General features: G+C 53.2%; 8 protein-coding genes across 8 annotated transcripts; 4 read left to right on the plus strand and 4 right to left on the minus strand.

Moving 5' to 3' along the window:
• Positions 1–360: 360 nt before the first annotated feature.
• Positions 361–2209, plus strand: NUU61_008535 (cytochrome P450; the record flags this gene model as incomplete). The annotated part of the gene is made up of 5 exons (XM_056659060.1): positions 361–1044; positions 1121–1350; positions 1417–1698; positions 1750–2023; positions 2099–2209. 5 exons carry the CDS (start codon positions 361–363, stop codon positions 2207–2209), a joined length of 1581 nt encoding a protein of 526 aa, XP_056507353.1.
• Positions 2210–3093: 884 nt separating this feature from the next.
• NUU61_008536 (SH3 domain protein) lies at positions 3094–5934 on the plus strand (the record flags this gene model as incomplete). Its single annotated transcript, XM_056659061.1, is given in 3 exon segments — positions 3094–3147; positions 3236–5578; positions 5590–5934. 3 exon segments carry the CDS (start codon positions 3094–3096, stop codon positions 5932–5934), a joined length of 2742 nt encoding a protein of 913 aa, XP_056507354.1.
• A 395-nt stretch (positions 5935–6329) lies between these two features.
• NUU61_008537 (uncharacterized protein) lies at positions 6330–7751 on the minus strand (the record flags this gene model as incomplete). The annotated part of the gene is made up of 1 exon (XM_056659062.1): positions 6330–7751. The coding sequence occupies one exon, from the start codon at positions 7749–7751 to the stop codon at positions 6330–6332; it is 1422 nt and encodes a 473-aa protein (XP_056507355.1).
• An 842-nt stretch (positions 7752–8593) lies between these two features.
• NUU61_008538 (uncharacterized protein) lies at positions 8594–9292 on the plus strand (the record flags this gene model as incomplete). The annotated part of the gene is made up of 2 exons (XM_056659063.1): positions 8594–8783; positions 8901–9292. 2 exons carry the CDS (start codon positions 8594–8596, stop codon positions 9290–9292), a joined length of 582 nt encoding a protein of 193 aa, XP_056507356.1.
• A 782-nt stretch (positions 9293–10074) lies between these two features.
• Positions 10075–14661, minus strand: NUU61_008539 (uncharacterized protein; the record flags this gene model as incomplete). The annotated part of the gene is made up of 1 exon (XM_056659064.1): positions 10075–14661. One exon carries the CDS (start codon positions 14659–14661, stop codon positions 10075–10077), a length of 4587 nt encoding a protein of 1528 aa, XP_056507357.1.
• Positions 14662–16614: 1953 nt separating this feature from the next.
• Positions 16615–17454, minus strand: NUU61_008540 (SAP domain-containing protein; the record flags this gene model as incomplete). The annotated part of the gene is made up of 1 exon (XM_056659065.1): positions 16615–17454. The coding sequence occupies one exon, from the start codon at positions 17452–17454 to the stop codon at positions 16615–16617; it is 840 nt and encodes a 279-aa protein (XP_056507358.1).
• A 374-nt stretch (positions 17455–17828) lies between these two features.
• NUU61_008541 (DUF3455 domain-containing protein) lies at positions 17829–18642 on the minus strand (the record flags this gene model as incomplete). The annotated part of the gene is made up of 2 exons (XM_056659066.1): positions 17829–17936; positions 18001–18642. The coding sequence occupies 2 exons, from the start codon at positions 18640–18642 to the stop codon at positions 17829–17831; spliced, it is 750 nt and encodes a 249-aa protein (XP_056507359.1).
• Positions 18643–19984: 1342 nt separating this feature from the next.
• NUU61_008542 (U2 snRNP complex subunit HSH155) lies at positions 19985–23721 on the plus strand (the record flags this gene model as incomplete). The annotated part of the gene is made up of 2 exons (XM_056659067.1): positions 19985–19994; positions 20048–23721. 2 exons carry the CDS (start codon positions 19985–19987, stop codon positions 23719–23721), a joined length of 3684 nt encoding a protein of 1227 aa, XP_056507360.1.
• Positions 23722–25665: the final 1944 nt, after the last annotated feature.

Below are 25665 nucleotides of genomic sequence, written 5' to 3' on the forward strand. Positions count from 1 at the left end.
CTTTATCAGGTTTCAAGAATGCAAAACATATCCAGAGTAAACACGGATTCTGGGAAGGGGCTAATTCACTAGTCTATGCGTATAGAGGAATATTAGTGCAGGTATGTAGGCGAATCAATCCCCCTCGAAAGGAACTCCTGCCAAAGAGACCAAGGATCGACAGTGGGTATGTAACCCACTTGCCCGGAGCCACTTACAACTGGAAAAATCGGAAATAGGGGCATTGGTGACTGGTGGGCTGCGTGGTTAAATATACGGGCGTCCCCCCGCTCTGCCCTAAGCAAAAGCCCTCTCTTTATTGACACGCACTAGATTGCAGCTCGAGTGGAAGACATTCCACGAATAAATCTGGAAAGGAGAATGAAGTCATTTCACACTTATGTCGGCTTCGAACTTCTCCCACTCTTTGTGAGCCTCAGCATCCCCCTCATTTTTTATCTCTTGTACCATCTCGTCCTCTTTCCGCTATTTCGGTCCGATATCCGCCTCATCCCTGGCCCATTTCTTGCCAAATTCACTGACCTGCACCGGCTCTTGCTGGTTCGTACCGGATCTGCCCACGAGCATCACATCCGCCTTCATCGGCGCTATGGATCGTTGGTTCGTCTCGGGCCGAACACCGTCTCTGTTGGCTCTCCCGCGGCCATTCCAATCCTGTATAATATTCGCACTCGCTACCCCAAATCAGCGTTTTACCCCGTAATGGGAAATGTAGCCCATGGCAAGGTTGTTCCGACCATCTTCTCCACGCGCGACGAATCTGTTCACGAGATCATGAAGCGTCCCATTGCGCAGGTATACGCCATGACCAATCTCAAGAATTACGAGCCACTGGTGGAGAGCACCGAGTCTCTGTTTTTCAGCAAGCTCGAAAAGATGGCGGATGAAGGAAAAGCCTTTGACCTCGGCACGTGGCTACATTGGTTCGCGACGGATGTGATTATGGAGATTACATTTGGAAAACGGTTGGGGTTTTTGCAGAGGGAGGAGGATGTGGATGCGATTCTTGAAACCATAGAGAGGCGGTTTTGGTATGTCGCGGCGGTGAGTGTAGCCCTGCCCCGGATTTAATCCATTTGAAAGAAAATCAATCTGCTGACGAGACCGATTGAACTGATAGACCGGCCAAATGCCCTGGCTGGATAAGCTATTGCATAAGAACCCGCTGGTTGGCGCTGTCTCGGGCCTTCTCTCCAAGCAAAAAGTGTCCCCTGTCCTGGAGTTTGCTCTTGAGCGCATCCAGGAGCGAAGGCAAGCGCGACAGGACTACCCTGAGAAAAGAGGTCAAGAGCGGGACTTTCTATCCCGGTTTCTGGATATTCAGGATAGTCAGTCAAAGATCCCTGATTCGTGAGCTCCCCGCCAATTGTACCCCTTGTGGACCTTTGACCTCTCTACTGACATCAGCTATCATAGTTGGATTATATCTTGGTGCCAGCAAAACGTTCAGGCCGGTTCCGATTCCACCGCAATTACCCTGACCTCGGTGATATATCACCTCTTGAAGAATCCAAGCTCCCTGGAAACCTTGCTCACAGAACTCGAAAATGCCAACCTTCCGTCGCCAATTCCCTGGGATATCGCACACAAGCTCCCCTACCTCGACTGCTGTATTAAGGAAGCCTTGAGAATGACCCCAGCTATAGGAATTCCGTTGGAGCGTGTGGTCCCGGCGGAAGGGATCGAGCTGTGTGGCAGGTATTTTCAAGGTGGAACAGTGCTCGGAATAAACGCTTGGGTGGTACACAGAGATCAGAAAGTGTATGAAACAGACGCTGATCTCTGGAGGCCGGGACGGTGGATTGAAGCCACCGAAGACCAGAGGAAAGAAATGGAACGGGCACTATTTGCGGTCAGTTCTTCGGCAACCCAGCTCTGCCTTACCTGTGGGCTCGTTTATGCCCCTGTAGATACTGATATCTTCTTTCATCAGTTTGGAGCCGGCTCGCGAGTCTGCCTTGGGAAAAACATCTCGTATCTGGAGATGTACAAGGTCATCCCTGAACTACTGACCAGGTTCAAGGTGAGTTTTTATTTTTCTTTGTTTATCATTGATTGAATTGTCTGTTCAGAAGTATACTGATATGTGTAATTCTAGTTTGAGCTCATAAATCCGGAAAAGGAGTGGTCTATAAAAAATGGATTTTTCACGTATACAAAGGGGGTCGAAGTCACAATTGGCAGAAGGGAGAACTTCGGACAGCATTAAACGGGCATCAACTTCTATTTTCAATACTACTTTGGGCTACTAGCAGGAAATTCGTGAAACGGGGACCGGTTCAACAAAAGAAGGATCAAGCTATGAAAACAATAAACCACCAGACGGAGGACTATTCCAATAATCGCCATCGTAGAGAGATTGTTAGACCCGAGGTGATCTACAACTATACTAATCAAAAGACTCCCGCTAGAAAGCATTTGTCAAAAAAAAAGTGCAGTGCAGAAGAGCCCTTTACAAAAAGCTTTCCAAATTTCCAAATACTCTACTTGATGCCATGATAATATCTAGCTTAAAGCCAGGCCAGTCAGGTCTTTGCTTGAACTTCCATCTGAGAAGGATAGTCGCTCTCTTACAACCCAGTTGGCCGGTTAGCTTTAGATCTTTAAATATCTATATACTAGCCATTCGATAAACAAGGACCTAGCCCACATACAACTTTTTTTTATAAGTGATAGATGAACATGCCCAGTAATACAAAAATAAAAAGAAAAGAAAAGAAAAGCAAAGCAAAGCAAAAACCATTCATGTATGTATTTCGTAGACAAGTTTTTTTTTCTTGGGCAGTTGATACAACAGTGGACAAGGCATCGCAGAAAGCAGCAACACAGCCTTGCGTCACCATAGACCTTACCTCAAGTAAACGGAAAACTCCGACGACCTGAATCATATGGCATAATTTGCGGTTAGGTAGAAGCAAGTGTCCCAGAAGTGGTATCAAAGTCGGTATACTCTGACCACGGGTAGGTAGGGCTGCTGAGGTGGTGTGGAGCTGGATCACACGATAAGATCTCTCCCACCACCCGATCCATGGGTGCATCTCTTGACCGGTTCTGTTTACTTTCCACTTCACTCGCTTCCAACCTCATCTGCCCATGTCTCGTCAAGGTCCTGGCCTGGCCGACTTGGAAAAAGAGTTGGTGTGCTCGGTATGTATGAACTCGTTTCCAGAAGCCTTTGACGATTCCATTCCTTCGCCCCTTGCCTAACACCCATCACCCATCGCTTCTCTCTTAGATCTGCACCGAGCTCCTTTATCAACCCTTGACCCTACTCGACTGCTTGCACACCTTCTGTGGTTCTTGTCTCGCAGAATGGTTTAAGGCCCAAGGATCGCGCCGGTCGTCCGGCTCTTCACCTCGCTTCACCTGCCCTTCCTGCCGAGCTGAAGTGCGCGGCACTCGGCCAAATGCGACGGTGACAACCTTGCTGGACATGATCCTGGTGGCGCATCCCGACCGGGTGAAATCGGTGGCTGAGAAGGAAGAGATTGCTCAGCGATACAACCCCGGAGACTCGGTGTTCCCGGCGGCCCCCGCACCGGACGACAACGCAGGAGATGAGGATGACGATGATCGACGGCTGCTGGAGGAAGTTCGGGAGCTGAGTCTTCGAGAGAGTCGGGCACAGGCGAGGCGTGAGAATCGTCGAACAGGACAACAGTCAAGGGCTCGTGAGAGGAACAGCCAGCCCGAGCGACAAACGGACGATGGTCGGTCCCGCCGCCGGCGAGAGGACGACGCAATACGACCGCATGCTGCACGGCCCCACGGTGACGAGCGAACTCGACGTATCGAGCACCAATCCAGTCTCAGGTCATTGCTCAGCCTCTCCGATGCGGAAACGATGGAGGAAGAGATCTTGCGGCAGATCGTGGAGGACGGGCTATTGGATGATATTGACTTGGACAATCTGGGCACCGCACAAGAGGAAGAGCTTACTGAACGGATCGCCGATGCCTATCGCCGGAGACACTTGCAACGATCACACTCTCGCCAAGGGCAAGAGAGGAGACAATCGCCTGAGCGACAACAGGCAAGGTCGCAGTCGGCCCGAAGATCTACGGAGGTAACCCCGAGCGCTCGAGAGCAAGGAAGTAGACGACCACCTGTCTCCCGTCCACATCTATTCGACACACCTGCACCTCCACAGCGCCCAGGTCATTCGATTCACCAGCGACGTAACTCGGAACAAGCCAGTGGGCGACACCGGACATCGCCAGTGTCAAACCAGGCGTCCGTATCTGAAGACGCGCTGAGGCCCGCCGCTCGGTCCTCCAGTGACATGACCACCGAGCGTTCTCGCAGCTCCCAGACGGGCCGCGTTAGATCAGATTCATCGACTGTTCGGCCAAGGCGAGCAACCGAATCCGAACAGAACATATCTGATGTGTGGATGGGCGGCGGGCGAGAGCAGAGCTCTTCAAGACGGGTCACCAGCCAGTCAGCAAACAACTCTCCGACCTCCGTCGTCTCGCCAATGCTAAATGCATCGCACAATTCCACCCCGACAGATCATCCCGCTTCATCCTTGTCCTCGCCATTGGTTCCAGGAAGAGCCGAAAGGCGGTCCAGGCCATCCTCATCGCGATCCAACGCGCCTCAGTCACCTACTGTGCAATTCACAGAACCATCTCATTCATGTGGTCGATGTGGGAAGATGAACATCCAGTACGAGCTACACAAGAGGTGTCCACAGTGCAAAGAGGGGAATTTCCATCTCTGTCTGCGATGCTACCGGTCAGGACGAGGCTGTTTACAGTGGAATGGCTTTAGTACATCTGCCCGGGCAACCCTTGAATGGATACTCGCGTCGTCAAACCACCGTCCGCCGCAGATTCACGAGTCTGGCCATATCCTTTGGTCAATCAGATATGACCGCCCTCCCGACACAGCCCGGCAGACGAATAGCGGCGAAAGACAAATGACCAGCGACAATCCAGCTCGCCGCTTGCAAGCCGGGCTATTTTGCGACATCTGTCTGTCCTCAGCGAACGAATGCTATTGGAAATGCGGTCAATGCAACGAGGGCGACTGGGGATTTTGCAACCATTGTGTAAATCAAGGACGTTGCTGTACCCACCCATTGCTGCCAATCCGGCGTATTGCTCAAGTGCCATTCTCATCGGCCACTGTTGCCCCTGCCGACCCGACAAACACTCCGACTATCTTGCCGGATACCGAGAGCTACAAGATTCTCTCCTTTTCCACCAACTGCGACATCTGCACATACCCGATCCCGGCGTCGGTGACCCGATTCCACTGTCTGGAATGCAACAGCGGCGACTACGACGTGTGCACCAACTGCTACCTCAAGCTCGTCGCAACATGCAAGATCAGCAAGGAAAACGGCCACAACGGCTGGCGCCGCTGCCTGGCCGGCCACCGCATGATCATCGTCGGCTTCGAGGACCACCACGACGGCCAGCGCCGCGTCATCGTACGCGACCTGGTCGGCGGCCGCGCCCTCAAGGACGAACACGTCGCGCGCTCCCCCCGTCCTCCTCCCCAGCCAGCGGCGGACCTGTCGCGTCTCCGGAAGTTGGGTCTGGAGACTGGAGCTGGAAGGAGGGGCCCGAGCGTCGCAAGAAGGCCTCCCGTCTCCGCACCGCTGTCCCCCTCTCAAACCACTCCCATCATGCTGTCTCGACCTCGGAGCTCTCCAATACTTCTTCTGGCAGCCCCGTCTCCCAACACGCGTCATCGTTTCGCCGTTTCCCGCCCAACGGTGGCGTCGGTCTCATTGCTCATGCTTTGTGGTCCTGGTACCCCGAGGAAGAGGTCGAGGATGAGCTAGTCTTCCCCCGAGGCGCGGAGATCACTGAGGCGGAAAATATCAACGACGACTGGTTCTGGGGCTGCTATGCCGGTCGCACGGGTCTGTTTCCGGGCGCACATGTTCGGATCGTTGGGGAGGTTGCGCAGACGCCGCACTGATAGGTGAGAGCGAGTGAACGGGTGAAGTTGATCACCCAAGCGCTTTTTGATTTCTTGTTATCTTCCTCCTCTTTTCTTAAATTTTTTTTCCATTGGAGCATGGCATGATATGAATTATGATACTGACGATCAGATACATGGACGTGTATTTCCTACTTCATCTCTTCATAGTTGGCATTATGGTTCTCTTCGTGAATGCATGGCACGATGATTCCTCGACAGATGTGACAAAATATGATATGATTTTATTTCATGCAAGCATTGGGCACGTCATACCCCCTAGTAACAGTGGTATCTTCAAAAGATTAATACAAAAGGTGAAGGAACGAAAGGGGAGTCGAAAGAAGAATATGTACGACGAAGGCAACTGGGAAGAACAACAAAAACAAGAAGGTCTACTCAAGCAGAGCAACCATCAAGCGCTGGTAATCGCCAGACGTCTCACCGCGCACACGCTCAATCAAGTCCTTGCCGAACTTGTGCCGGTAAGCGCGCTTGACCTGGTCCTTGTGGGCGCGGTTCCAGTGGACGCGGACGACGCGGACGACGAGGCGCTCGTCCTTGGTACCCATACCGCGCATGCAGTCCTCAAGCAGGATAGCATCACGCATAGCGGGGTCAGAGGCGGTGCGGAGAATGTGGAGGAGGGCGTCCTCCATGTGGCCAGAGAACTCCTTCTCAACATGCTTCTCGAGCGAGGAGTGGTAGCGAGACTGGAAGGCATGGCTCATAGCGCGGAGCTCGGTATCAGACGAGCGAGCGAATATGCCACAGACCTCGGCGACGTTGTTGACCATGCGGGCGGACGTGGCGTCGTGCAGGGTACGGACCTCGGCGTCGATGGTCTGCGGGTTGACGGGGGCGGACTCCTCGTGGCGGGCGGCACGGATAACAGAGGCGAATAAACCTGCCGTCTTAAAAGACAGGTCGTCTTCGACGTCCTTGCTCAGCGACTTGCGGTACGTGCGCTCATACGCGATGCGAATGGCGTTCAGATCCGCATTGCTGCGGCCCAGCAGCACGTCGTTGAGCAACCACTCCTTGGTGCCGATACCCTCGATGGCCTCGCGCGCACACTGCACATCGTGCATCAGCGGCCCGTCAATCACCGCCAGCAGGCCCTGCCGCAGGTACCCGCCGGTCTCGGACTTGACGTCCTTGTAGAGGTCGCGGCCGAGGTGGCGCGAGTATGTGTCGCGCACCGCGGCCATCTGCAGCGGGTCCAGTCGCGCCAGCACCTGGATCAGTGCCTTCTCGTCAGTGCCGAATCCCTTCATCGCTTTGCGCAGCGCGTCTGCCTCGCCGCGGAAATCTCCCGGTGCCACTTGGCCCGGCGCATACCCAGCCGATGGCAGGGCCGGTGCGCCGTGTGCGCTGTGTCCCGGGAATGCCCCGCCGGGCGGCGGAAGGCCTCCAGGTGGTGGTGCCCCATACCCGCCGGGCGGCGGGTAGCCAGGACCACCGGGAGGCGGCTGGTTCGGGGGAAGACCGTGGCCGTGGGGAGGTTGCCCGTGCGGGGGCGCGCCATGAGGTGGCTGCTGACCAGGCGGTGGCCCATGGCCGTACGGGGGCTGCGGCGACGGCGCGTGGTATCCAACAGGCGGCTGGGGAGAGGGAGCACCGTAATATCCGCCCTGCGGCGGGGGCGGCTGGCCGTAGTGACCGTGCTGCGGGGGAGGATAGTGGCCTGGCGGAGGGGCGCCGTATGGCTGCGGCGGGTAGGGAGGCTGCTGATAGCCGTGGGGAGGAGGAGGCCCAGACGGAGGAGGGCCCTGTGGGTGTCCGTATCCGCCGTACGGAGGCTCTGCAAGATGCATGTCAGTGGATCTGGGGACACATGGATATTTCTAATGTGGGGAGTGGGGGATGAGGGGGGGGGGGTTATATGGTAGTCAGAGTAGGAACTCACGATTAGGTGGAGGATATTGGTATGACATGACTTTGAGTAAAGATGGCAAGACTGAAGAGGTGAGGGACAATGTTGTAGAGCAAGAACTTGCGATTGCGATGGTTTATAAGGTGGGCGCTGATGTGTGGCGCAGTTGAGTGGGGAGGGGTTCACAGCCTTGTTGAAGCCCACAAGGCAGAAGTTCTAATTATATTCGGCTCGAGTGGCGCTTCTCTTGTATTTCATCGATGACAGTTAGGCAAAAGAATTATGACGCAAATCTGAATATTGTCAACAAGTATACCCTCACAATCTCTACTTACATAGTTTACGTCGATTCTAGTCTCTGATTGGTTTTAGCTTGCTGTCAAGAAGTTCTCCTGTTCGCCCTATTCAATCGTCTAGTTCCTTTTATATTTCTAGCTAAAGTACCTATTCTATATTCTTTTTTATATTCTCGTTCATTTTCATTTTCCCTCTCAACGTTACCTTAAGAAAGAGATAGTAACCCTGCACTCGATAACAGTGTAAGCAAAATTGGCATATTTCTATTGTATTCTTTTAATGATAGTTTCTGCCTCCAGACCCCAGGATGGCAAGACAGACGCTACGCTATGCGTGGCCGTGGGACTGTTAAATCTATGAATTCGGCTGCGAAACCAACCCACCAAGGACAGCCTCGAACTCGGCCCCAATTGCCCGCGATTCCTGTAACAGCCCCAGAACAGCATCAACCGTCTCCCGCGCGCCCTTCTCACCAACAAAGAAAAAATGATTGCCCTCAACCGAAGTAGCCAGCCGGTCAGGCAGACTATGGACAAGCGCCTTGAGACGGGACCAGGCGTCGTCTGCAGCACCCAGGTCCTGGACTCCAGGACGGCCCTGGATATGAGTCAGGGCGCGATGGGTCATCAGATATCCCCAGGTAGCTTTGTCGGACAAGGCATGGCGCAGGTCCAGGGTGCCACTTGGCGCAATGGCAGCCATGGGAGGCAGCGAGCCGAAGTGATGGGCGCAGCCATCCTCCAATAACATCCACTTGTTATCCTGGACGAGGGTTTTCTGCTCGGAATTCCAGTGGTATCCGAAGCCGGTCATGGGGGCAGGTATAGCACCCACAAACTCCCGACAGTAGACAGCGGGATCAATAATAGTATGACCGTTCTGGCGGCCCTGGTCCGCCAGCTGAGAAAGAAAGGACTCGTGCATCGCCGAGCCGGAGAGATAGCCCGCATCCGTACAGCGAGGCACACGCTGAAGCGACGGCGGGCCGATACCCAGCAGAGCCGGGGAGCCCGCCAGCGCAACGAAAAGACAAATATCCAGATCGAGGGCCTGCGCCGCGGCCGCAACAGGCTCAACGATTTTGCCGGCCATGCTCCAGGCCAGCACGATCACGGATGGGGCGAGGTTGTGCTCGTCGACGGTGGTCTTGATCACTTCGGCGACCTGCCGGCCCCAGTCCCGTAGCGAGAAGTCGCTGCTGTGTGCCGGCATGATCTCCGGGTGGCTCTCCAGTGGGTACGAGATGCCCAGGAAGGCGTGTCCGCGGCGCGGGAACCAATGGCCCAGGAAGTCCTCGCTGCGGCTGCCGTGGTGCCCGCCGTACGAGATGCGCGCGTTGTGTGCGATGCCCGGCACGAATGCTACAGGTGGTTTTGATCGATCCCCATCTCCGGGAATGTACTTGGTCAGTACTGGGTGGCCGGCGGCGGTGGCTTGAATCTCGCCTTTGTATAATCTGGGTGGATGGTCAGAGGAGGTCATGGTTTGGTTTTCTAGTGCCATGCTAGGAAGACAATTGGGCTGACATTCAATCTTGAGATTGTGCATGATGGCTAAGTCCTACGTGGCAGCGGCTCATGCACCGGGCACGTGCCAAGTGACAGCTGGGATATACACAGGTGGAGATCAACATAATTTATAAATGCAACCACAAAGGAATTAAAAAAAAAAAAAAGAGGTCATCCACTAAGTCCTGCTTGTACGGAGAATCCAGTCATTAAATACATCGACTCTATACGGCCCCAGTCTTCAGATCATGCACGCTAAGAGGCCAAAAGACCAAGTAAATGCAAGATAGAAACCACCATGAGTGCAATATGAGTGCCTCCAGAAAGGAAAAAAAGAAGGAAATAAAGAGAAAGAATAGAAAAAACAAATAACAAAGAGCAAGGGTATATCAAATGCACAGCGCAATTATACACATCACATCAAATCAATCATGATCATAACTTCTTGGAATACCAAAGCTAGACGCTCGCCGTGCGGCGTTTAACTTCGCTAGGCTTCTGCGCATACGCAATCAACATGCGGAACCCCGTCCCGCGCTTCTGGCACTCGCGCAGAAGCTTGCGGTCGTTCCACATACTGGAATCAGCGTCTGCGCTGCGGTGCGGAAGAACAGGGTCCTCGTGGCACTTGGTGTACCACCAGCGGCCGACACGCGCAACAATCTTGGCGATGGATTCGTCGTTGGCTGGTGATGGGGACGGGTCAGAGAGCAGGTCACCGAGAGAGACGTTGGGGTCGTCGGAGGGGGATTTGGAGCTGTGGCTGGCACACGCGGATGTGACAGAGATGGTTGGGAGTGAGAACGCAGTGGACGGCGCGTTGGGGTTGGGAGTAGTGGTGGCGGTGAGAGAGCGGCTGGATGATGAGGTCGTCGAGTCCGAAGAGCGGACGACCATGCCGGCCACGGGGATGCGCACCATGCACCGGCGCAGGTTATCGAAGCCGTGTCCGCCGATCAGGCGCTGGATGCTGTCGCTGGTAGGCTTGAGGCTGATTCTGGAGTCTGCGAGGCAGGTCATCTCCTTGAGGCGTCGGACGGCTTTGCGGCTGCGCGCGCCCATGTTCACCATGTCGCGATCAAGCAGGCTCATCTCTAAGTAGCCACCGGAGCGCAGCACGCGCTTGCATTCCTGGACGATGTTGCTCTGCGCCATCTCCGAGCAAGCAGCCGGGAACCGCAGCACCGCCACAGTGAAGTAGTCCTTGGGGAAGGGAAGTGGCTTCTCAAGCCCCGTGTGGTAAAAGGTGTGGTGGTTGGTAGGAGGCTGCCACGCTGCCGGATGGGGAAGCACGCTTGACGCAGGACGGCCTCCCAGGCTGTACACTTCTGCATCGGGGTAGGTCAAGGAACAGTAAAAGGACCAGTCGTCATTACCAAGCCCGTCGACTACCAGGATGCGTCCCTGCGTCCCGGCTTTAACGTGGTTGTGCGCCGGGCTAAATAAGACCCGACCAAATGACAGCCAGCGACTGGTCATCAGCGAGGCGGAGCGCATGTTCGTTCGGGTCACGGCATCCCAATCACGCTCGGAGGAGCTAGCAAGCGGCTTCTTTCCTCCGGAATTCTCTCGCTTTGGTGGAGGGACAGTAGCAAGTGAGTGAAGAAAGGTGGACTGCTGTTGGTTGAGCTGGTCTGTTGACGGAGGATGCTCGGTATTTGTCGTTGTGGCCAAGCCATCTTCCCTCGAGTCACCGTAACCGGCAATGAGGTCGCTGTAAGAGGGCTGGGGTGACGGGTCAATGGACGAGTGCAGAGCGGAAATAATTCGGGACCGGCGAAGTCGAACGGAGCTGTCACTAGACCGCGCAGATGCCCTAGTAGGTGTGGTAGACATCTTTCGAAGAGGGCCGATGTTGTCCAGCTCATCCTGGAGAGCCCTGCTCGCCATCGTCGCCATTTCAAACCGATCGTCCACTTGTTTACCTGAGTCCTTGGTTTCTGCTTCTGGCTCCTCCGGTGAAAGCACATGATCAAGCAGATCGTTGTACTCATTCCACACCTCGTCCTCCATTGGCGCGGCCCCCGGTTCTGGGATCACGGCGGTCACGGCAGCCAATGCGCCAGAGCTGCTTGACGAAGGCGAGCCCTTGTTCGGCGAGAAGTGAAGGAATTCGTTGTTTGAGTATGGTCCAGCCAAAAAGTCCAAGGCGCTTACTTGCTCGAGGGCACTGAAAGCCTGGTTGATACCGTAACGCCAATCCGTGTGGGTGTTCGAGGAAGTTTTGTTGGGCTGGGAAGATTCATATGAGCCATCCATTACGGCAGCCAGGAGGGAAGGTGATTCGGCAACGCTGAACGGCCTTGAGAAAGAGTGCATCGCGGGTCTATGCTGTCTATCGCGTCTTGAAACCACCTGCGGGATCCGACCTACCGAAGCCAGTCGTCTTGGTCGAGTGTTCTCAGGGCACTTTTCGGGCTCTGCGCCCATTAAGTTGGTGTTGAACAGCGCAGTCTTTGGCGATGGACGCTCATTCGTTTCGAATTCCCCTTGCAGTTTCGGGAGAGATGGGAGCAAAACCGACTCATGTCTCTTCCTGATATTCAAGCCCGCAGGCACCTCCACTGGCGCGGGGGACTCTTCGTCTTCTGTTGGTGGTGACTGCTCAACCTTGTTGATAATGTCGTCAAGCGAGTCTGTGTCTGTATCCACAAGCGCGTAGTGAGCAATAGGCCGGCTGTTGATGACTGGCGAAATCGCGGCGTGCAGTTGCGCAGTCTGGAAAGCAGGCGCAGCTGGAGCGGAGTTCTTCTGCTTCTGCTCGTTTGCAACACGATTTCTTTGGAAGAAATTCCACCTGGACGATTTTCCTTTCTTTTCTTGATGATATTCCTTCTGTTCTGTGGGCTGCTCGAGGCGCTCAAAAGACGGTTTGATGGCGGTCTTCGGCTGGCTTGAAGCCACAGACTTAGAGTCACGCTTGGAAAGAGAGGTGCGGGTGGTAGCGGCCTCGAGATTTGCGAATATGCCATGCTTCTTGCTCTTGGGAACAGGCATACGGGACTTTTGCTGAGAACGAGCTGCAGCTGGTGGCTTTCGCTCGGGGCTCTTGCTTCGAGTCGGTCCGAAACTAGTTCCCGAGTCACTCGGCGTGTCAGTCTCTCCAAGTGTCCCAGTGGAAGTCGCCAAGGAGTCGGTAGATTGGCCGGTGGACGATGCGAAGAGAGGAGGCCGAGGCAGGTTTGTAGTCGATGCAACGCTGATGCTGCTCGCACTCTGTTCGCTTTGCGTCCGCGACAACGTGGTTCCATCCAAGCCCCCGCCGTTGATGATAACCGGTTCCAGCCGGCTCATCAAAAATTCGTCGATATCGAGCTCCGGCCGACTCGACATGCTCCCTTTGCTACTGGACACAGACCGGGCAGTGGTGCTGGTGGATCGGGTTCTGGTCCCGCTGCTGCTGCTCGCGCTTGTCTTCCGGCCGCGCTGGGAGTATTTCCCGTAGCCCTCGTGGCCGGTTCCCGCCGCTGGTCCCTTGCGAGCTGGTCGAGCGTGGTCGGCAGAGCTGTTGTCCATGTCCGGCTTGGATTTCTTGGGAAAGAGACCAAATCGCTTTGGGGTCGTTTGCTTTTTCGGGTCGGGTTTCTCTTTAATAAGTGTTCGTGGCGATTTCCGTGATGCTACGGGAGACCTGGCCTCTCTCGGGGGAATTCGAGACACCTGTTTAGAGCGTAATGAGTCGGTGGATGCAGCGGCAGACTGGTTGGGTGCCGGATGCGAGTGGTCGGTTGTCGAGAGCCTTTCTGCGGACTCGCGTCTGGTGTGGCCTGTGGACTTGAGATATGGCAGATTGCTTTGCACGACCGGGGAGGTCTGCTGCTCCAAACGATGGGTCCCATCTCTGCTCGGGCGTGGCGGGGTGCGAGGACTCGTCGTATCAGGAAGAGCAGTAATTACCCGCTGCGACTCGTAGAAACTCCTCTCAGCCTCCTCCACCTCTTTGCGTGCTTTTTCAACATCAATCTCCAACTTCCTCAACGGACTAAAGTTGATGGATGATTTCCGCGGCGGAGGACTGCAGGGAGGACCGCGAGGAATCGTCGAACTAGTCTTGGGATTCGCTTGTCGCTGCTCGCCCGCACTGGCTACTGTGCTCGACCCCGAGGATTTGCCCGACGTCGCTCTTTGATGCTTCCTCGGCTCTGCTCGATCACTCTGTGGACTTGCATGAAGTGCTGGCGAAAACACCGGCAGCCGTGTTTGGGAGGGGCTGGGTTGTCTGAGACGCCCGACCTTTGCCGAATGCACGATACCCGGAGAATACGAAGAAAGTGATGTCGGTGTTGACCCTCGACTCCAGATCCCCGGCGACTCCGAGTATCGGGTCGAGGGAGTGCTTGCAGACGGAAAGAAGGGAGTAGGCGGGGGAGGCAGGTTCTGGGTGTCGATAGTAGTCCTAAGGCTTGCGAGCTCTGCCGGGCCTTGACTCTTTGCATTTTCCACTGAATTAGGCTCGGCTTTCACGCCTGTTCCATAAGACAAAGTTGAAGAACCGGATTGGGGTGGTTCCGGGAATGTAGGTATTTCAAGATCATTCGTTACATTCGACTGAGGAGCCGGGGGGATGACCAGACTCAGGCTCTGAGACTGAGTTTGTTCCGCATGCCTTCCAATTGTAGGTGCCTTCCTGCGAAGAACATTGCGTGGTCGTTTGGCAGGGGTTTGGGAGGCGGCCACGAATGCAGACGGGTTGTTAACCTCGGGAGTCGAGAAAGACACGGGGTTGCATTGGAGAGGGTGCTGAGGCGGGGTGGATGCCACCGGCGAGGCGGCAGATGTTGAGCCACCGGTGCTCGGACGCGGCAGCATAGATTGACGATTTGTGCGAGCGGTGGTTTGCTTCGCTGTTACCCCCGGCGCATGGCCCGTTCCTTCAGCATCCGAGAGCGATGACGCCCTGCTGCTTCTTGGAGTGTGGTTGAGAGGTCTGGCAATAGGAGACCTTTGGTATCGAGACACATAGGCAATACCCGAATGCGATGCATCTGCGGGTTGAGATAGGGAATCTTTGGACGGCATACGCCGGCCAGGGTTCTGTGGCGGCATAGTGTGATAGAGACTCACGTCCTTGGTTCCAGACCAAAGTTAGAGAATCAAAAAATAATGGGTACAAGTGCTTGAATAGATCAATCATCACGCATCTAAGCGGTCATTAGGTCGAGATCAGCGGTACTGGGATCTATCAGCCTTGTATAGCTCGGGGAGTGAGTTCTCGACTCACCACATCGAATTCATTGCAGCATACTTCGTAGTATCATAGACAGCTGGCGCGTGAAAATGCGAATGAATATCACATAGAACAGTCGAAAATGGAGAATCCAGAATGTAGAAATGTCGCAGTCAAGGGTATATCATCAGACGATTTCCAAAGCAACTATAAAACCAATAGACATTAATCATCAAGACATTAAGAACGTGACTGAAAAAAAAGAAAAGCACACAAAAATCCTCGGCAACGTCAGAATTAAAAGAGAGCAGTCACCGACATTGTTGAGTCGATCGGCACTGTCGCTTCGCCACAGTCCGGAGTGTGGCGCCCGCTTGTCAGGTTTTGGAGCCACGTCAGTGACGGATCCATCGAACGGAGATTGTATTGAAAGAATCGAATAGAAAGAGAAAGAGAACAGAATGAAGAGTTATAATATGAAAATAATAAGAAAAGACTGGAACTCCAGACTTTTTGTACGTTTCCCCTCGATAGGTGGGGAACCCTCGAGGGCCCAAAATGCACAGAGTGGCATCCGAGAGATTTCACAGAATCACGGGACTTGAGGATATCATTGGCGAAGGCATCAGTGACTCTCCCGTGACGAGGCGACAATACAAACGCCCGCGAGCCTGTCAAGAGAGACCAGTGGAAGGATGACGGTGTATACTGTGACAGGATTGTGCGGCTGCAGGGAACCCACTCGGGAGATATCTTTGGCTGGAGAGTAACTGTAATATTAGAATTATAATAATTATCAGTATTATAATACCCATACTAATCATAAAAAGCACGCTCTGACTGTGGAGCGAAACAAGGATATCTGCATGTCCCAGGAATTCAGCTGGCGATGGCCGGAGACGCCGAAACTGTTGGGATTTGTGTGCTGTCAATATAATATTCTTATTGTAATTATCTTTATATTTATATTTATAATAATCTATGGTGTCAACGTGCACGAGACTCGGAGAATTAATAGGACTATACCCATAGATTCCTCAGGAAGTCGAATGTGACGAGTCATCCATGGATGCCTTGACTGGTTCAGGCCCGACCCGAGCCTTGACATCGTCCCATATTCCCCGACCAGAGAAAAACAACGCAGTGGAGATTTCATCTCATCTCATCACGACGTTAGCGTCTGAACACCCTTTCCTTTCTCGACCCATCAGAGATCAAGAAATCCCCCCGGTTGGCACTGGCCTGTGAAGGCTCCACTTTTGGCCGATGAACAGGTTGTGGGCATTCGCTTTGATGGTCTGGGAGCCAAGTGGAGCCGGCGGTAATCCCAGCAATCGTCAGTCATGACCAGAAGCCACCAACTCTGGACTTGTCTGTGGTTTATAAGTGGTGTCTCTGGTCCTGCCGACACTTGTGTTCAATCATCTTGAATGGTCGACAAGTGTTCACTCGAGACATTCATGCGATTCATCGATTCACGTTCATTTCCATGTCGATCGGAGTCGATCGGGTCTCGAGCGACGCAGGAACCAGCGACTAATGCACTTTTCAGCTGCCTCTGCTCGGTGGGATCTCACAGACCCGCCACTGGACAGTCGTACTGTCCATCCATACATCCATGGATATCGACCAAATACCATACTTGGGGTTTTATTTTCAGATAACACCTACTATTCACAAAATGCCTTGAATTGCCTAAAACGTATATTAAAACAGATCGAATGGAAATGGTTGACCCTCAGATGAATTCCCCGTAGCATCTCACACACAAACGCCCGTAAAAGACCTGCATATCAGAAAGAGCCAGTGACACGAAAAATGCCCCCAACCACTCAGGCCGCAGTTGCGAATCGTTTCTTGCGAGCCTCCATGGCCGAAGCATCCTTCTCGCTCCAGTTCTTCTGACCAACGTTTCCACCCTGGGCACCACCACCACCCTGGGCACGGCCCGAGCCGTTGTCGCGCTGCCGGTTGTGGTTCCGGCCGGCATCGCGTCGCTTGCCCCCGCGTCCCCCTTGGTCATTGCGGGATCTCTTGCGGGACCGTTCGTCGGGAAGAGCCTCGTCAAGCCCCTTGACACCCACGTTATCCTTGCTCTCGACTGCCCCACCGGTCCCGAAACGCTTCGCTCGCTCCAGCTGCTTCTCGGCCTGTTTCAATGCAGTCTCCTCATCCTCGACAATGCCAAACTTCTCGGCGCGAGCCTTGCGCTTGCGCAGCTCCTCCTCCAGCTCCGAGGCGGGAAGTCCGCGGGTGAAATCCACGGCAGGCTTCTCCTCGGCCGCAGTTGCAGCTTCAGGCTGGCCGGTTGCGCCAGCCTCGCCCGTCGATTCGACCTTCAGGTCATCGGTGGCGGCCGGGTTGGTATCGAGCTGCTGGTTGGGAACAGCGACGGGGTTGGCCACGGCGCCCGTGCCGCCCGCAGCAGCGGCAGTTGCGTCGGCGGCGGTTGTGGTGGCGGGCTTGGATTCGGCGGTGGGCTCGTCGTCCCAGTCGATGACATCGTCAGCGGTGTCGGTCTTGGGGGGGTTTGCGGGTGCCGCAGCGGTGGTCTTGCTGTCGTTATCCTGGAGACGCGCGACCAGGTCGGCCTTCTTGCCCGTGTGCGGGAGGGAGCGCGCCTTGAGGATCTCCACCAATTCGGCGTTGGTCTTCTTGCTGTAGTCGGACATTTTTGTGTGTTGAGGATTGGTCTGGCTGTCCGGAGGGAGCTCTGCGCGAGGTGATGGTTGAGGCGCGCTCCGTGCCTGGCTTCGGCCCTACACCGCCTTCGCGTCTATTAAAGGGTATTTATTTATCATCGCCTTTCTGCTACTGTCACTACATTTATTTAACTGTCTCGCCAGAAATTATTCAGTTGCTCTTATTGTGCGTGGTTTGCTCTTGCCCATTGTTCCATGGGTCTAGGTACAGTTGACTGCCAATCATCCACTACCTGGTCAAGTGGCAGCTTCACTCAGGTGAATATCGATGTTTACATCTCTACAATTGAAGAAAAGATTTGAAATAAATCCTCTAAATAGCGCCGGGTATAATATTCAACTCATCAACCATAGAACCAGTACTCGGCCGCATAATCAACGTGGATCGTGACATTCTGGCCAGCACATGTGGACGGCGCACTCCCTCCATGAGTCACAACGCGATAAACCTCCTAATATCGTGTGTTAGAGAATGGCACATCCAAGCAGCGGCCCTCAGAAAAGCATATCACTCACCTTAAGACTGTGTCCACTCTTAAACCCGAGCTTCAGCCACGGAACATCACTGCTCGTATCATTGGCCAACGCCTTCGCCGGCCGCTTAGGTGCCACGGCCGATGCATTCTTTTTGGCAACCAGCCAAGCATCAGATCCGCCCAGCCTCAAATCAAAAAATGGGTCTCCAGCAGCATTGAAGTAGTGCTCGCCGATGATCAGATCGGTGGTGTTCGTGGTCTGTCCCAGAGTCGTTGCCAAAAGGGCAAGAGACCCAAGGGGTGCATGGCCCACCACAGGAACAAATTCATGGAGCAGGGTCAACGATGTGGATGCAAGGCACGAGGCATCGAAAAGGGTTGCGGCAGCACCAGTCGCTTCCGGTGTCGTCGATGCTTTGGATGTAGCGCACGAGTAGTTCTGGGTTCCCCGGCCCAGGGCAACGTATTTGAGGCTCAGATGTGTTGCCGGGACAGGGAGTTTGGTCTTAGTGTCGTTTAGTGGGAGGGTGGCGTCGGCAAGAGAGCAGCTCCCCAGACTGATGTGATCGAGTTCGCTGCCGATGCTGGAGAATGAGACAGCTAGGCTCAAGGGGCTGGCGAGAATGCGCCCTTGGGCCACTGCTGCAGCCAGGAAGAGAAGAAGGCTTGAATGGAGATTCATTAGTGAGGATTCTGAGAAGTCGACGAAGTAAAGAGGATCTCTGGGGGTAGGCGGAACAAGTCAGGTATTCTCACGAAGGAGATAAATAAGAAGCAAAAGGTAAAAGGAAAAGAATTAGAATAAAAATGAGGATGAAGAGGAATTGGCTTAGTTTAACAAAGCGAGAGTTCCAGAGATCGTGGGTTTCCGGACATAGAACAAAGAAGCGCAGTCCGGAGATTGAGATATATCACAAAAATAGGTACAGCTCTCATGATTAGGCCTAGTGGGATCTTTCAATGTCTGGTGAGAACTAAAGTGCCACCAACCCGACTCAAAGCAGCATCTAAACTAATCCGGGCTTACTCGGAAAGTTAGGGCTACTAAAAATGGCTTCTTTGTTGGCACCCCCACCACCTCGTGGCTAAATTATAAAGAATGTGGATAAAAGAAGTGTAGTTGGAAGATCTCTGGCCTATGAGAGCCATCTAATGTATAATCCGAGTGGATGTAACCAAAGGGGAGCGCCGTGTATCTGCAACATCCCCATCCTCGCTCCTTGCTAGCCGCCAGTGGAATTGGGCTTCCTCCACACGACATATCAGCTATAGACATTGGCCCTAGAATGTGTGACTATTCTCAGTGTAGCACTACTATTCAATCTACGATTGCAGCTTTAGAAGCGACGTATCTCAAGGTAGTAACCATATTTGCTATGTGCACCCGGTATGGTGGGACAAATTTATTGACTGTACCTTGCACGATTTATTATTATTTACCTTATATGGTTGATACTGGCTTCTTCAAATGAGATACAAATCAAGTGGGCAGGGCAACTCAGCCTCAAGAGAATTCTATCTGTCTGACACTGTTGGTGTGACATAAATAGTCTGTAAGCGCTTTCCTGGCGTCACAGATGCAGTGCGAGATATTCTGATTGCTTCTTTGCCCAACATGGCAAAGTTGTCTATGGGAGTAATCTCACAAGGCTAAAATTCTATTCTTATCCATGTGCCATTTTTAAAGGGAAAGAAAGAAAAGTAAGACTACTGCCTTTCTTGCCAATATCGTTGGATGTAGACTCAAAAACACCTTAGGCATTCAAGCTGACTCATCCACTCGATGTCTTTCCGCTTTAAGAGATCACGTGGACGGGTGTAGCTTGTTAGTCATCGTCTAGCGCGACTTCGCCGACGACTTGCTTTTTGCGCCAACTTCAGTTGCAGGACTTCAGCCACACAGCATCCTCAACCATCCTCGTTGTGGCCGTTTCTGCGGTGCTCAATCCGGATGTAGCTGCTGTCACCCCTACTGCGGTATTATAGGCTCACTTTTATCCTCTTGACTTGCAACTCTTATCACCATGTCTGACGGTATGTTTCCCTTCCCAGCTTGCCCTTCAGACCCGTACTGACTGCTATGGCAGCAGATATTGAGGCTGTTCGCCGGCTCCAGGCTGAGCGCAATGCTGCTGCCGCTGCCCAAAAAGGTTCAAGGACCTTTGACCCATCTGGTCAACGCACTGACAACTCGACCAAGGCCTCCCTCACGGAATCCTTCGATACCACTTTGTACGAGCGGGAAGGTGCGGATCGGTTTGCAGGCTACGATACCTCGATCGCCGTTGATGGCGATGAAGACATGGAAGATGCGAACGGAGGACATAACTTGGTCGGCCAGTACACCGCGACCCGCAGCCAGATCGATGAGATGGCGCACGGGAATGGTGTTGAAGAGGAGGATATTCTGATGGGTCGAGAGAAAGCTGCGCGTATCGCTGACCGCGAGTCGGACTACCAGAAACGCCGATTCAATCGCGGCCCTCTGACCCCGACGCGCGCCGATCCCTTCGCTGCCAATACCCATGCCAACGTGGAGGGAGATGGCCAGTCCTACCGTGAGATTATGGCCCTACGCGAAATCGAAAAGGAAGAAGAGCGTGTCCAGAAGTTGATCGCGGAAAGAAGGGAGCGCGGCGAAGATGGCGTGGTAGAGCACCAGGCCACGTTGAAGGCGGCGGAGAACGACAAAGAAAACGCCGAGGCTGGTTCAACTGTCGCAGTGGTGACTGGCCGGAAGCGAAAGCAGCGATGGGACGTGACTTCGGAGTCTGTTGCAGAGCCTACAGCTGAACAGCCCGCCCAAGCCCCGACTAAACGGTCGCGCTGGGATCAAACGCCCGTTCCCGGTGCTGCCGAGGAGGAACCCAAGCGTCGCTCGAGATGGGACCAAGCACCATCACTTACGGCTGCCACCCCTGTTGGTAACCAAGGCCTCGCCACCCCCATGCATCCGTCCCAAGGGGGTGCAGCTCTGGCTCCGGCAAGTTTTGGGACGGATGTATCCGGTCGCAATGCTGCGTGGTCTGATGAAGAGCTTGACATGATGCTGCCCTCGGAGGGCTACCAGATCCTGGAGCCTCCGCCCGGATATGCCCCTATCCGAACGCCGGCCCGCAAACTCATGGCGACGCCAGCACCTGTGGCCGGCGCTGCTGGGATGGGAGGGTTCATGATGCAAGAACCCGAAAGCATTCGTTCTATGGGCAAGGAGCTTCCGACGGATATCCCCGGCGTTGGTGATCTGCAGTTTTTCAAGCCGGAGGATATGGCCTACTTTGGCAAGTTGATGGAGGGTGGAGACGAAAGCGCCATGACTGTGGAGGAGATGAAAGAGAAAAAGATTATGAGGTTGTTGCTCAAGGTCAAGAACGGTACTCCACCCATGCGAAAGACGGCATTGCGACAACTCACCGACAATGCGCGTAACTTTGGTGCCGGCGCTCTTTTCAATCAGATTCTCCCTTTGCTCATGGAAAAGTCACTTGAGGATCAGGAGCGCCATCTGCTGGTCAAGGTCATTGACCGGGTGCTTTACAAGCTGGATGACTTGGTTCGTCCCTACGTTCATAAGATTCTGGTCGTCATCGAGCCACTGCTCATCGATCAAGACTACTATGCGCGTGTCGAGGGTCGCGAAATTATCTCCAATCTTGCGAAGGCAGCGGGCCTTGCTACAATGATCAGTACTATGCGGCCCGATATCGATCACGTTGACGAATATGTACGGAATACGACTGCACGAGCTTTTGCCGTGGTGGCGTCTGCCCTCGGTATTCCAGCCCTCCTTCCCTTCCTTCGCGCCGTCTGTCGCAGCAAGAAGTCCTGGCAGGCACGGCACACGGGTGTGAAGATCGTCCAGCAAATTCCTATTCTTATGGGTTGCGCTATCTTGCCTCATCTGAAGGGTCTGGTCGACTGCATTTCAGACAACCTCAGTGATGAACAGGCCAAGGTTAGAACTGTTACCGCTCTGGCTGTTGCTGCATTGGCAGAAGCTGCCAACCCATATGGTATTGAAAGCTTTGACGAGATTTTGAACCCTCTTTGGACTGGCGCCCGCAAACAACGTGGCAAGGGTCTTGCTGCCTTCCTCAAGGCTGTTGGCTACATCATCCCCCTTATGGACGAAGAGTATGCCAACTACTACACCAGTCAGATTATGGAGATCCTCCTCCGAGAATTTTCGTCTCCGGACGAGGAAATGAAAAAGGTGGTCCTGAAGGTGGTTTCCCAGTGTGCCAGCACAGACGGTGTGACTGCCAGCTACTTGAAGGAGCATGTTCTGAGTGACTTCTTCAAAAGCTTCTGGGTGCGGCGCATGGCTCTCGATCGCCGGAATTATCGCCAAGTGGTGGACACGACCGTCGACCTGGGCCAGAAAGTCGGCGTTGGCGAGATCATTGAACGCGTCGTCAACAACTTGAAGGATGAGAGCGAACCGTACCGCAAGATGACAGTGGAAACCGTGGAGAAGCTGATTGCGTCGCTTGGCGCTGCAGATATCTCCGAGAGACTGGAGGAAAGGCTCATTGACGGTGTTCTCTATGCTTTCCAGGAACAAAGCATCGAGGATATTGTGATTCTGAACGGATTTGGAACGGCGGTCAACGCGCTGGGCACACGATGCAAGCCATATCTTCCGCAGATCGTCAGTACCATCCTCTGGCGGCTGAACAACAAATCGGCCACGGTCCGACAGCAGGCAGCCGATCTCATCTCGCGCATTGCGATGGTCATGAAGCAGTGTGGTGAAGATGCTCTTATGGGCAAACTTGGCATCGTACTATATGAATACCTGGGTGAAGAATACCCTGAAGTGCTGGGATCGATCCTCGGTGCTCTGCGGTCTATTGTCACTGTGGTCGGTATCAACCAGATGCAGCCGCCCATTCGCGACCTTCTCCCTCGACTCACCCCCATCTTGCGCAACCGTCACGAGAAGGTGCAAGAGAACACCATCGATCTCGTCGGGCGTATCGCCGACCGTGGCCCCGAGTCCGTCAATGCCCGCGAATGGATGCGAATTTGCTTCGAGTTGCTGGACATGCTCAAGGCCCACAAGAAGGGCATTCGTCGTGCGGCCAACAACACGTTTGGTTTCATTGCCAAGGCCATCGGTCCCCAGGATGTCCTGGCTACCCTGCTGAACAACCTGCGTGTGCAGGAACGCCAGTCTCGTGTGTGCACAGCAGTTGCCATTGGTATTGTGGCCGAGACTTGTGCGCCGTTCACGGTACTGCCGGCACTGATGAACGAGTACCGCGTTCCTGAGCTCAACGTGCAGAACGGTGTCCTCAAGGCCATGTCGTTCTTGTTCGAGTACATCGGCGAGATGGCCAAGGACTACGTCTATGCTGTTACGCCGCTGCTCGAAGATGCCCTCATTGACCGAGACCAGGTGCACCGGCAAACGGCGGCCAGCGTGGTCAAGCACATCGCGCTGGGCGTCGTGGGTCTCGGCTGTGAGGATGCCATGCTCCACCTTCTCAACCTCATCTTCCCCAACATCTTCGAGACGAGCCCGCACGTTATCGACCGGATCATCGAGGCCATCGACGCAATCCGCATGGCCGTCGGCACGGGCGTGGTCATGAACTACGTCTGGGCGGGTCTGTTCCACCCCGCGCGAAAGGTGCGCACGCCTTACTGGCGACTGTACAACGACGCCTACGTGCAGGGTGCCGACGCCATGGTCCCTTACTATCCGGAGTTGGAGGGAGATGGAATGGATCGGCCGGAACTGACCATCATCATTTGATGATGCTGTATTTTGATGGAATCTGCTTCTCATGCTGCATAATTATTCCTTTTTTTTTTTATTTCTTTGCTTCATTTCCGTTCCAGGAAGGGTTGAGCAAATGCGAGCTGGTGTCTCTTTGATTTTGTTTAGGGACGTTCGGCGTGTTGACTGTATATCCATTCAAAAGTCGCTAGGGATTTGATTCGAATCTGATGATTTTAAACTGATGTGATTTCTGTAGTATTCGTAGTCGAGACTTGAGTACTTGAGTAGTTAGTATAGTTGAGAGTAGAAACATGAGGTATTGATTAAAATCTATCTCAGAAGACTGTGATCGCCACATCGAAAAGCAGTTTCTTTGTTAAACTCAATTCCTTCATTTTTAATCCAACTGACAACATGTAAAAGGTCGATCTACACAAATAAGAATAAGCTTGATTTTTGTCAAGTCGATCGTTGACTTCTCAGGTTGGGGGTGTTGCCAGAGACCCTGGATCATCGACAGCCAAGCATGTCACGAAACAATGGGGTAGGGATCGCTAACCGGCCGACAATCATGTCAATCACCGGACTATCTTATTCCTGCTTGGGAGCAAGTCTGGGGTATAGTAGATGTGGGATATTGAGATTGATATTGGATCGAGGGACATTTACTTTTGAATAGTTTATTGATTTGCTAGGGTTTCTAGGTTAGTAGAGTAGTAAATTGTTGCCTCAGGGGTTGGGCACTGTTGTTAAGAGTCAACAGTCAAAATAGGGGGAAAGACGAAAAAGAGAGCGAGAGTGAGAGTGAGAGAGGGTGGGGGGAAACCCTCGAGTATTCCCCCCTTTTTCTGGATGTGATTTAATCGCTCACCTCGCCACCAACAAAATAGAAAGAAAATATAAATAAAATAAAATGCGTAAAAAAGCGTAATCAGGGACTCACACACACACCTTCCAAGCAATTCGTATCAATCCTTAGTCCATTTCGTCTAGGTAAAAAACTTGCGTAGGGGAAAGCCCCCAAAGTTCGGAGTGCACGCACGCCAAGAAGCGCCAAATGCCTAAGCTTGCTGTGGGACGGGCTTGGCGCCGCAAGTGGCCGCGTCAGCTCCCCCATCAGCCATGTCAGGCGTGGTTCTTGGCTGTGGGGAATTTTGGGATAAATTACACAGGGTCTTTTTTTTTTCTTAATATTATTTTCTTTACTTATATCATTGTCTTATTCTGTGATTCTCATTCCTAGCTTTTGGGTGGTAGTAAAAACTTAGAATTTAAGAGGGTTATCTTAAATTATGAGTATAACTATTGCTAAATTCGAGAGTATAGAATATGCTGTATATGGATATGGATTTGTAGGGCAACCTACACACAGCCTCCCCCTGAACCTGAACCGGGGAATGGAGAGAGAGCGACCTTGCTTGGGTCTGGATGAAAGGTGCCCCAAGCATCTGGAGACGCGATAAGGCCGTTACACGGGCCATTGCCATGGGCCCACATCTTTTTTTTTTCTTTGTCAGGAAAAGACCTCCGGAATTATAGAGGAATCTTGCTATAATAAATAATAATAAAATGCTCGAATATTATTTCAAGGTTCTATTAAGATATCTAATCTACATTTGGTATCATGCCCGGAGGATCAGGGTTTTAGAGTTTTTGAGTTATTAGGGATTCGAACTATGCGAACTTGCTAACTTGTTAACTTAGCCTTACTCCCTTTTTTTTTTCAACCCTCTTAGTGTCTGTTGGGAATCCATCGAGCTGCAAGGCCCAGAACAGTTAGTTAAGACAATAAGATCCTCTGGATCGTTGGATCGTGGAGGCGCACTTGCAGGATTATGGACTCCACTGAGTGCACAAACACTAGATTAAGAAAGTGAAAAAAAAAAAAAAAAGAAATTTTCTACTGTACGCAAAGGTATAGACATCGCGTGGGATGTACCTGTCGAGCATGCGAGATACCGAGTTGTCCTCGGATTC

This window comes from Penicillium alfredii, assembly GCF_028826965.1.
Source record: "Penicillium alfredii strain IBT 34128 chromosome Unknown utg000011l_segment0_segment0, whole genome shotgun sequence".
Lineage (NCBI taxonomy): Eukaryota > Fungi > Ascomycota > Eurotiomycetes > Eurotiales > Aspergillaceae > Penicillium > Penicillium alfredii.